Source organism: Erythrolamprus reginae, chromosome 1, assembly GCF_031021105.1.
Source record: "Erythrolamprus reginae isolate rEryReg1 chromosome 1, rEryReg1.hap1, whole genome shotgun sequence".
NCBI classification, from domain to species: Eukaryota; Metazoa; Chordata; class Lepidosauria; order Squamata; family Dipsadidae; genus Erythrolamprus; species Erythrolamprus reginae.
In genome coordinates, this window is record NC_091950.1 from 5022827 (window position 1) to 5034314 (window position 11488).

General features: G+C 47.5%; 1 protein-coding gene across 1 annotated transcript in view; it reads right to left on the bottom strand.

The window, feature by feature from the left end:
• LOC139163023 (protein ENL-like) overlaps positions 1-11234 on the bottom strand; it is a 34379-nt gene extending 23145 nt beyond the window's left edge. The window contains exons 1-3 of the mRNA XM_070743936.1: positions 11127-11234; positions 3373-3553; positions 553-635 (exon numbers count right to left, since the gene is read on the bottom strand). Of these exons, the coding sequence (XP_070600037.1) occupies positions 553-635; positions 3373-3553; positions 11127-11138 (276 nt within the window). The 5' untranslated portion in view covers positions 11139-11234. The remainder of the gene's footprint in view (positions 1-552; positions 636-3372; positions 3554-11126) is intronic.
• Positions 11235-11488: the final 254 nt, after the last annotated feature.

Here is an 11488-nt window from a genome sequence, read left to right on the forward strand (position 1 = left end):
TTCCCTCGATATCTGCGGGGGATGCGTTCCGAGACCGCCCGCGAAAGTCGAATTTCCGCGAAGTAGAGATGCGGAAGTACAAACACCATTTTTGGCTATGGACCGTATCACAAGCCTTCCCTTAACACTTTAAACCCCTAAATTACCATTTCCCATTCCCTTAACAACCATTAACTCACCATTATTACTGGTACTCACCATTGAATAAGACACTTAGTGATCCTGATATTTATAAACATAATTATTTATTAACAAGAATTTTTTTTTTTTGGTTATTTATTTGCAAAAATTATTAGTTTGGCGATGACATATGACGTCATTGGGTGGGAAAAACCGTGGTATAGGGAAAAAAACCACGAAGCATTTTTTAATTAATATTTTTTGAAAAAACGTGGTACAGGCTATTTGCGAAGTTCGAACGTGCGAAAATCGAGGGAACACTGTATAAGTCTAAGTCTAATATAAAAGATAAACAGGAAGGTGAAATTGGTTCCCGGGGTCGTCCAGGAAAGGAAATGGAGGAAGAGGAGGAGGAAGAAAATAAAGTGATACCTTGTTCTTGAAGTAGACCTCAATGGGCATAATGAACCCAGCGTAGCCAGACTCCTCCACTTTGTAAGGGGGCTCTTTGCAAACTGTAAAGGGGGGGGGAAGGAAAAATAAGTGTTAGCAAACCTCCCCAGCAGCACCTTGCAAACTAGGCGAATGGCAGAGAGGAGAATCAAAATGCTGGGACTAAAGGAAGACACGCTGCTACCGGTAGTGGGTTGCTACCACAAGGGTAAAGGACCAGTGGCAAAAACGGAGCTATGCACCCAGCTTTGCTTAGAAACATAGAAGTCTGACGGCAGAAAAAGACCTCATGGTCCATCTAGTCTGCCCTTATACTATTTCCTGTATTTTATCTTACAATGGATCTATGTTTATCCCAGGCAGGTTTAAATTCAGTTACTGTGGATTTACCAACCACGGCTGCTGGAAGTTTGTTCCAAGCATCTACTACTCTTTCAGTGAAATAATATTTTCTCACGTTGCTTTTGATCTTTCCCCCAACTAACTTCAGATTGTGTCCCCTTGTTCTTGTGTTCACTTTCCTATTAAAAACACTTCCCTCCTGAACCTTATTTAACCCTTTGACATATTTAAATGTTTCGATCATGTCCCCACTTTTCCTTCTGTCTTCCAGACTACACAGATTGAGTTCATGAAGTCTTTCCTGATACGTTTTATGCTTAAGACCTTCCACCATTCTTGTAACCCGTCTTTGGACCCGTTCTTCTTCTGCGTGTGACAGGGCATCCAAGGGGAAGGAATTCGGAAATTCGGAAATCCCCTGATATTTCCCTGACATTTCCCTGCAACTTGCCTAAGCAGGGGGTTGGACTAGAAGACCTCCAAGGTCCCTTCCATCTTGGTTGTTAGAAAATGTTTCACATTTTAAAATATCTGTACCAGCCACAAGAGACATCTCTTTAGAGGAACATCTTCCCACCTTGTAGACAATACCTCCAGAAACTGGGAATAACCATAAACAACTTCTACATCTAGTATCCAATATCCAGTATCTAGTTCAGGAAACACAGATCACTTTGACATGCCTTGATTGTTAATGAATTATCTACCTTCAGTCTCTCTAGGACTTTCAGCTGACTTGCACCTAAGGAGGTTGTTTTGATTTTTTTTTTCAAAAGCAAAACCAACATCATTTAGAAGCAATTACAAATGCCTTCAATGAGAATTTAAAAAATACAATATCCAATTAGAAAAAGCCATACTTTTCTCTCCTTCTTTCTTCCACGCTCCTTCCCCACGGTGGAAATCCAATCCAGTCAATTTTAAAATCACGCCGCATTTTGGAGTTGGAGGGAGGGGGGAAATTAGCCGGCTGGGCTTTTCTCTTGAGGGTGGAAGTCCAATCCAGTAAGTTTTAAAGCCATTCCGCATTTTGGAGTCGGGACAAATGATCAAGGTCTGGTCACCTTATTCTAATTGCCAGCACAGAGGTCAGACCTCCGCGCTGGAATTGGAAACTTGTGGGCAGACATCTCAAATCTCCTGCGCTATAGCACACAACTCACGTTAGAGGGAACACTGCTCATGATCCATCTAGTCTGCCCTTATACTATTTTGTGTATTTTATCTTAGGATGAATATGTTTATCCCAGGCATGTTTCAAGTCAGTGACTGTGGATGACGTCATACCAAAGGGCTCAGCCGTGGAGAAATATTGGTAGCTGAGGAAGCAAGTTGTTGCCACAGTTATGCTCATTTTTGCTTGACTCTGCCAGGCAGCGCGATCCGTTTTTTTAAATTTTTCCCTGACTTTTAAACATTTTAATACAGTTTGGTTTTCCCCAATGATTTATTCTGTTTTTTTCACGAATTCCCTGATGATTCCAATATTTCCTGAACCGCCAATTTCCCTGATAATTCTCTGATTTCCCTATTTTCCAGGTTTGCTGGACACCCAGCATCCAGTCACAACTGAAAAAGCTTCTTGGATGAGAAGCAAAATCTCTTCCTTCTTCTTCTTCCTCCAAAAGATAAAAAAACAACCCCACAATATAGTAATACCTCTATCTACTTACGAACTTTTCTAGATAAGAACCGGGTGTTCAAAATTATTTTGCCTCTTCTCAAGAACCATTTTCCACTTACAAGCCTGAGCCTCCGAAACTGTAACCGGAAAAGGCAAGAAGAAGCCTCTGTGGGGCCTCTCTAGGAATCTCCTGGGAGGAAGCAGGGCCAGAAAAGGCGGGAAGAAGCCTCTGTGGGGCCTCTCTAGGAATCTCCTGGGAGGAAGCAGGGCCAGAAAAGGCGGGGAGAAGCCTCTGTGGGGCCTCTCTAGGAATCTCCTGGGAGGAAGCAGGGCCAGAAAAGGCGGGGAGAAGCCTCTGTGGGGCCTCTCTAGGAATCTCCTGGGAGGAAGCAGGGCCAGAAAAGGCAAGGAGAAGCCTCTGTGGGGCCTCTCTAGGAATCTCCTGGGAGGAAATAGGTCCGGAAAAGGCGGAGAGAAGCCTCCATGGGGCCTCTCTAGGAATCTCCTGGTAGGAAACAGGGCCTCCACCCTCCCTGCTTTTACAATGATCCCCATTGCTTCTTCTTATAAACGTTTCTACTTAAGAACCTGGTCACGGAATGAATTAAGTTCGTAAGTAGAGGTACCACTGTGTTTCATTAACAGAGTTGGAAGGGACCTTGTAGGTCATCTAGTCCAACCTCACTTCGTCCATAATTTCTGAAGGCAAATTCCGTTCCACTAATTGACTGTTCTCACGGTCAGAAACATTTCTCCTTACTTCTAGGTTGCCTCTTGGGATTGGGCGGCATAGAAGTCGAACTTAATCCAATAAATAAATATCCCGTGCTCACCACGTTTCGGTTTAGGGAAGCTCTGATGGAGACGGAAGACGACCCTCTCCACAAAGTGCTGAATCTCAAACTGCTCCGGGCCTCGTACGAAGACCATCCAGTCGTGGGTGAACCCCTCCGTGGTGGGCTTCTTGCGCAGCTGGGCACGGTGTCCGAGCTCCAACTTCACCTGGACTGTACACTAGGAATGGGGAAGGCGGTGTGGGAGGGGAGGGGGAGGGCAAAGGAAGACAAGAACACCTTGACTGTTAGATCTAGCAGGTAAACGGTGAACTAATTCCTTTGTTTAAAACCAGATTTTCCCAACTGGCTGGGAACTCAGCAGCTCATGCGACAGCTCATCTGAAGGATGTTAATTGAGAAAAACTGATTTTATTATTTATTTATTTATTTATTTATTTATTCATTCATTCATTCGTTTTGTATTCCGCCCCTCTCCATAGACTCGGGTCGGCTAACAATAATAACAAGAAACAGCATAAAACAAATCTAATATTTAATTTACTAAAAGCCCTTATTAAAAACCAAACATACACACAAACATACCATGCATAAATTGTAAAGGCCTAGGGGGAAGGAATATCTCAGTTCCCCCATGCCTGACAGCAGAGGTGGGTTTTAAGGAGCTTACGAAAGGCAAGGAGGGTGGGGGCAATTCTGATCTCTGGGGGGGAGTTAGTTCCAGAGGGTCGGGGCCACCACAGAGAAGGCTCTTCCCCTGGGTCCCGCCAAATGACATTGTTTAGTCGACAGGACCCAGAGAAGGCCCACTCTGTGGGACCTAACTGGTCGCTGGGATTCGTGCGGCAGAAGGCGGTCCTGGAGATATTCTGGTCCGATGCCATGAAGGGCTTTATAGGTCATAACCAACACTTTGAATTGTGACCGGAAACTGATCGGCAACCAGTGCAGACTGCGGAGTGTTGGTGTGACATGGGCATACAGTGATCCCCCGATCATTGCGAGGGTTCCGCTCCAGGACCCCTAGCAATGATCGGGTTTTCGCGAAGTAGCGCTGCGGAAGTAAAAACACCATCTGCGCATGCGCAGATGGTGTTTTTACTTCCGCAGCGCTAGCGAGGAGCCGAAGATTGGGGTTCCTGGGAAGGGGACTCAGCTGGGAAGCGGCGCTGGGGTTTCCCCACCACCCACGCAAACTCCTCGCTGCCGCTCGTCCGCCCTTCGCCCGCCCACGCCGCTCGCTCGCGCCGCTTCCCAGCTGAGTCCTGAAGCCAATTCGCTTCAGGACTCAGCTGGGAAGCGGCGCGAGCGAACGGTGTGGGCGGGCGAAGGGCGGGCGAGCCGCGGGCGCGCAGGCGGCGGACAAGCCGCTCGCTCACGCCGCTTCCCAGCTGAGTCCTGAAGCCAATTCACTTCAGGACTCAGCTGGGAAGCGGCGCGAGCGAACGGCGCGGGCGGGCGAAAGGCGGGCGAGCCGCGGGCGTGCGGGCAGGCAGGCGGCGGACAAGCCGTTCGCTCGCGCCGCTTCCCAGCTGAGTCCTGAAGCCAATTCGCTTCAGGACTCAGCTGGGAAGCAGCGCGAGCGAACGGCGTGGGCGGGCGAAGGGCGGGCGAGCGGCAGCGAGGAGTTTGCGTGGGCGGTGGGGAAACTCCTCGCTGATGCCCGCCGCTCGCCCTCCCGCCAGCAAGAGGGGGAAGACCCAGGGAAGCTGCCCAGCAGCTGATCTGCCCGGCGCCATCTACGCATGCGTGCCCATAGAAAAAAAGGGCGCGCATGCGCAGATGGTGTTTTGACTTCCGGGTTGAAAAATCGCGATTTAGTCCGTTCGCAATGATCGGGATCGTGATACCCGGGGGATCACTGTATTTAGGGAAGCCCATGATTGCTCTTGCAGCTGCATTCTGCACGATCTGAAGTTTCCGAACACTCTTCAAAGGTAGCCCCATGTAGAGAGCGTTACAGTAGTCGAGCCTCAAGGTGATGAGGACATGAGTGACTGTGAGCAGTGACTCCCGGTCCAAATAGGGCCGCAACTGGTGCACCAGGCGATCCTGGGCAAACACCTCCCTCGCCACAGCTGAAAGATGTTTCTCTAATGTGAGCTGTGGATCGAGGAGGACGCCCAAGTTGCGGACCCTCTCTGAGGGGGTCAATAATTCTCCCTCCAGGGTTATGGATGGACAGATGGGATTGTCCTTGGGAGGCAGAACCCACAGCCACTCCGTCTTATCTGAGTTGAGCTTGAGTCTGTTGACACCCATCCAAACTCCAACAGCCTCCAGGCACCGGCACATCACTTCCACTGCTTCGTTGACTGGACATGGGGTGGAGATGTACAACTGGGTATCATCCGCATACTGGATTGAGTTTGAGTCTGTTGACACCCATCCAGACCTCAACAGTTTAGATTTTAGAACCGAACATTCAGGATCTGTACCCCCTCTCAATTAGTGGAAACTTAAAAAGCGTACTGAACATTAATTTCTCACGCACGAACTACAGACCAAGCTTCCAGCAAACGGCTCCACCCAGATGACAGACCCAATGTCTGTAGGTATACCTCCTTTCCAACTGTGACGTAAGATTTGCTGTGAAAATACAGGGTCATTTACAAACACACACATGTGGTTCAGAGACAAAGGTATACCTTGGATTTTCTTAGCTATTCTAGCAGTCAGAGGGTAACGACAAGCCTTTCCAGCTCAGGTACAAGGTCACAGCAAAGCAGCTCAACAACAAATTAATTAAATAAATAAAATTAAATAAATACTTTATATTGCCATTGTATGTATATACACAGTATACCCATGCAACGAAATTTGTATGACGCCAAATTCCCTCCAAATTCCCTATTTACTAAGTCTGCACTACTATTACTACTAGTTTTTCTTTATTATCCCTATCACCCATTTCCCCCCATTATGATTGTATGACTGTAACGTGTTGCTTGCATTATTAAGAGTGATATTAATATTGTTTCCTCATTGCCTATTTGGCCCCTATGTTTAAGTTTTGTACCTCATGATTACTGACAAATGTGTCTTTTTCTTTTATGTACACTGAGAGCATCTGCACCAAAGACAAATTCTTTGTGTGTCCAATCACACTTGGCCAATAAAGAATTCTATTCTATTCTATTCAAAGACCAATCTCAACATATGTAACAATCCGAAAGAACATGTTCAACCAGCCACAATTTCCCACCTGAACCATCCAACATCCACACAACACACCAAGTAGCATTGTCCAGAAACATAGAAACGTAGAAGACTGACGGCAAAAAAGACCTCATGGTCCATCTTATCTGCCCTTATACTATTTCCTGTATTTTATCTTACAATGGATATATGTTTATCCCAGGCATGTTTAAATTCAGTTACTGTGGATTTACCAACCACGTCTGCTGGAAGTTTGTTCCAAAGATCTACTACTCTTTCAGTAAAATAATATTTTCTCACGTTGCTTTTGATCTTTCCCCCAACTAACTTCAGATTGTGTCCCCTTGTTCTTGTGTTCACTTTCCTATTAAAAACACTTCCCTCCTGAACCTTATTTAACCCTTTAACATATTTAAATGTTTCGATCATGTCCTCCCTTTTCCTTCTGTCCTCCAGACTATACAGATTAAGTTCATGAAGTCTTTCCTGATACGTTTTATGCTTAAGACCTTCCACCATTTTTGTAGCCCGTCTTTGGACCCCTTCAATTTTGTCAATATCTTTTTGTAGGTGAGGTCTCCAGAACTGAACACAGTATTCCAAATGGGGTCTCACCAGCGCTCTATATAGTGGGATCACAATCTCCCTCTTCCTGCTTGTTATTCCTCTAGCTATGCAGCCAAGCATCCTACTTGCTTTCCTTACCGCCCGACCACACTGCTCACCCATTTTGAGACTGTCAGAAATCACGACCCCTAAATCCTTCTCTTCTGAAGTTTTTGCCAACACAGAACTGGCAATACAATACTCACATTGAGGATTCCTTTTCCCCAAGTGCATTATTTTACATTTGGAAACATTAAACTGCAGTTTCCATTGCTTTGACCATTTATCTACCGCCTGACTGCACTGTTCACCCATATGGCTCTGCTGCTTCCCCTTGGCACGCATGCCATAGGTTCACCATCACTACACTAGGCCCACCACTATGGGTTCTTGGGACATCTCAAGTTGTAGCTTTGGATGTCCGTCAAAGAGTTAGATCCTATGCTTCAGCCTTACCTACCCAAAGAGTTTGAATGTTGATGCAAGCTTTCCCTTCGTTTTCCTGACCAAGATGCCCTGGGTGCTTATAAAAGTTGGAAGGAATAGGACAAATCCAATGGATGCATAGTGAAATAACTTCTCTTCTACATTAACCAGAAGGCTCATCTCTTTCCCCCAATTACCATTTTTCCTTGTCTCGGGCAAGGCTACTTTCCTAGTGGACTGTCACTTAAAACACGAGCCACCTGTGTACGGTGGCAGCCAAAAAAGCCAATGCAATCCCAAGTTGCACTAACCGAAGGATACACAGTCAAGATCAAGGGAGCTAATAATACCAATCTATAAAGGAAGACCACACCTAGAATCCTGCACCTAGCTTTGGTCACCACACTATAAAAAAGATGTTGAGACTCTAGAAAGAGTGCAGAGAAGAGCAACCAGGGTGATTAGGGCAGTGTTTCTCAACCAGTGTGCCGCAGCACACTAGTGTGCCATGAGACATGGTCAGATGTGCCGTGGGGAAATTAAACATGGCTCCTCAAACTACAGCCCGCGTGCCAGATATGGCCCGCGGAGGCCATTTATCCGGCCCGCCACCAGCCGCCTCCATCCGAACATAAACATTCCCCTCACAATCCCTCCAGCTATCAACGACAGGAAGAGTGGAGGCACAGGGAATGCTCACTGACCAATCACCTTCTAGGATTCATCCCGACCACTAGCGATGAACCAATAGCAAGCCGCCTCTCATCCACACCCAGGAAGTCCTTGGGCTGCCGCACATTTGTCATTGTGATAAAAACGCAGTGATAAAAACTCAAAACAGAGAGAATGGGAAATGTTGAGGAAGAACTTCGTGTGTGTCTTTCTACCATTCCTGCCAGGATGTCCCTTTTGTGGTCATTGAAACAGGCCCAGGTTTCACACTGAGTATAAATACATTTAGAAACTATATTATTAACTTTATGTATTATATGTACTGTGTTATAGTGTCATTTTATGTCATTTTGGTTGGTGGTGTGCCCCAGGATTTTGTAAATGTAAAAAATGTGCCGCGGCTCAAAAAAGGTTGAAAATCACTGGATTAGGGGACTTCAGAGGCTAAAACATACGATGAACGGTTGCAGGAAATGGACACATCTAGTCTAGTGAAGAGAAGGACCACAAGAGACACGATAGCAGACTTCCAATATTTGAGGTGCTGCTACAGAGACTAAGGGGTCAAGCTATTTTCCAAAGCACCCAAAGGCTGGACAAGGAACAACGGATGGAAACTGAACAAGGAGAGAAGCAACCTGGAATTAAGGAGAAATTTCCCGACAGTGAGAACACTCAAAACAGTGGAACAGCTTGCCACCAGAAACATAGAAGACTGATGGCAGAAAAAGACTCCATGGTCCACCTAGTCTGCCCTTCTACTATTTTCTGTATTTTATCTTAGGATGGATATATGTTTATCCCAGGCATGTTTAAATTCAGTTACTGTGGATTTACCAACCACGTCTGCTGGAAGTTTGTTCCAAGGATCTACTACTCTTTCAGTCAAATAATATTTTCTCATGTTGCTTTTGATCTTTCCCCCAACTAACTTCAGATTGTGTTCAGAAGCCGTGGTTGCTTCATCATTGGAGGTTTTCAAGAAGAGACTGGACACCTATTTGTCTGAAATGGTGCAGGGATTCCTGCTTCAGCAGTGGATTTACAAGGCTCCTTCCAATTCTGCTATTCTAACCACTTCCTGCAACACGCTAACCGACTTTGTTATGATAGGTAAATTCAGGGCTGCTTACAAGCTATTATTTGCAGCTTACCGAATTGGCAAATTGTAATTATGTATGGTTTATATGTCTACCAGAATCGCTTGCTGCCCACCTTTGCTTTACAGGGTCCCCTTGGTCATGGCCTCTTCATTTGAAGATACTGCACTGAACAAGGGATGCAACTTGTAACCGTGTTTCTCTGAAAGTAAGACCCTGTCTTATATTTTGTTTGCACCCCAAAATAAGCGCTTGGTCTTACTGCCATGCACTCAAAAGCCTGATTGGGCTTATTATTGGGGGGAGATCATATTTTGGGGAAAACAGGGTAGTTGCAGCCATTGTAGCATTACCCAGCGATAGGCAGGCTACTTCAGCTAATTGCTACCTGTAGTTCAGCAGTTCAAATCTCACCACCGGCTCAAGGTTGACTCAGCCGTCTGTCCTTCCCAGGTGGGTCAAATGAGGACCCAGATTGTTGGGGGCAGGAGGCTGATTCTGTAATCCGCTTAGAGAGGGCCGTAAAAGCACTAGGAAGCGGGATATAAGTCTAAATGCTATTGCTACATGCGATTGCCATTCAGGTGCTTGGTAACCAGTGTGGAATTTACTGCAATGACCAATGGGGAAGCCCGTGGGAGATCGCAAATGGCAGGGGGGTGATCCCTTTTGCGACCTTCTGAAGTGCAAAGTTAGTAGGGGAAGCCAGATCCACTTAACGGGCAGGTTAGTAACTTATCAACTGCAGTGATTATTTGTTTATTTATTTATTTTATTAGATTGTCCTTGAGGACTCAGGGCGGCTTACAAGGATCAACTAGATACAATAACTATAGATAGATATTACTTAATGTGGCAAGAAAAGTCATAAAATGGGACAAAACTCACTTAACAAATGTCCCCACTTAACAACAGGGATTGGGGGGGGGGGTCCATTGTGGTTTTAAGTCAAGGACTACCTGTATCTATCAATCAATCAATCAGAATAGGGATGGAAGGAATCTTGGAGGTCTTCCAATCTAACCCCCTATTCAAGGGAGAGATTGTTTCTCTCCCTGATTGGTTTCCATCTATTGTTCCTTGACTGGCATTCAGGTCCTTTGGAAAATAGGCTGACCCCCTCCTCTCTGGGGCAGCACCTCCAATACCACGTCCCCTTTGGCCCTTCTTTCCTCTACAGCAGCCAAAACCCAAACCTTTTGGCACCAGGGAGGGACTGGTTCTATGGAGAAAAATCCCACCACCACCCTCATACCGGATGGGGGAACATTTTGCATGCTACCATTTGGGTGGGTTGGTGGAACAGCCTCCGCTCCCCTCCTTGAGTAGGAGGCTGGACTAGAAAACCTCTAAGGTCCCAGTCTCTATTCTATTCCTCTATTAGGTTCTGTTAGATTCTCTTCCGCATTCTACTCCTATTCTTTCTTTTCATTCTAGTCTATTCTTTCCTATTGTATTTATTCTAATTGTAGTCTGTTCCAATTCTGTTCCATCCCTCCTTCCCCTGCCTTGAGGAAGCCACGCCCCTTCAGGTGGGCAGGCTCCTCCCCTCCCTCCTTCTGGGGCAGGTTTCTCCTTCCCCCCCATTTCAAAGGGGAGGGCACCCCATTCATTTCACACCCGCCCCCCCTCAAACAAAAGGCAGGCAGGGAAAAGGAGGGGGCTGCAAGAGGAACCCCCCCGTGGGCGTGGCCAGCCTCGTGGCTCACTGCCCGAGCCCCGCCCCTTTCCAGAGAGTGTGGGCGTGGCCGCCGCGCGCCCAATGAAGGCCGGCCACGCCCATTCCTGGGAGGACGGAGGGGAAAGGGAGGGGCTCCCGCTCCTCCTCACCTGGTTGTCCATGGCTGGGCCGGGCCGGCTCCCCCCCTCCCGGCGGGTTGGGGCCTACGGGGCTCGGCTGCCTTCAGGGCTCGAGGGGCGGCTGGTGCTGCTGCTGCTCCCGCCGCCGCCTCCTCATGGCGGGCTGCCTGCCGGGCGGGAGCGGGCCTGGCGTGTTGTCCTCGCCGCGCTGGGCCCGGCCCCCTCCGACGCTCGCTTGGCCGCCAGCGCTGCTTCTGCTGCCGCCTCCACACCGGAACCGGAACCCCCTCCTTCTATGCCCCGGAGACGAGCAGCCATCCCGGCCAATGGGAGCGCTCGCTTCGGCCCCTCCTCGTGCCCGCCAATCAGAACGCCGCGGAGAGGGCGGGAAT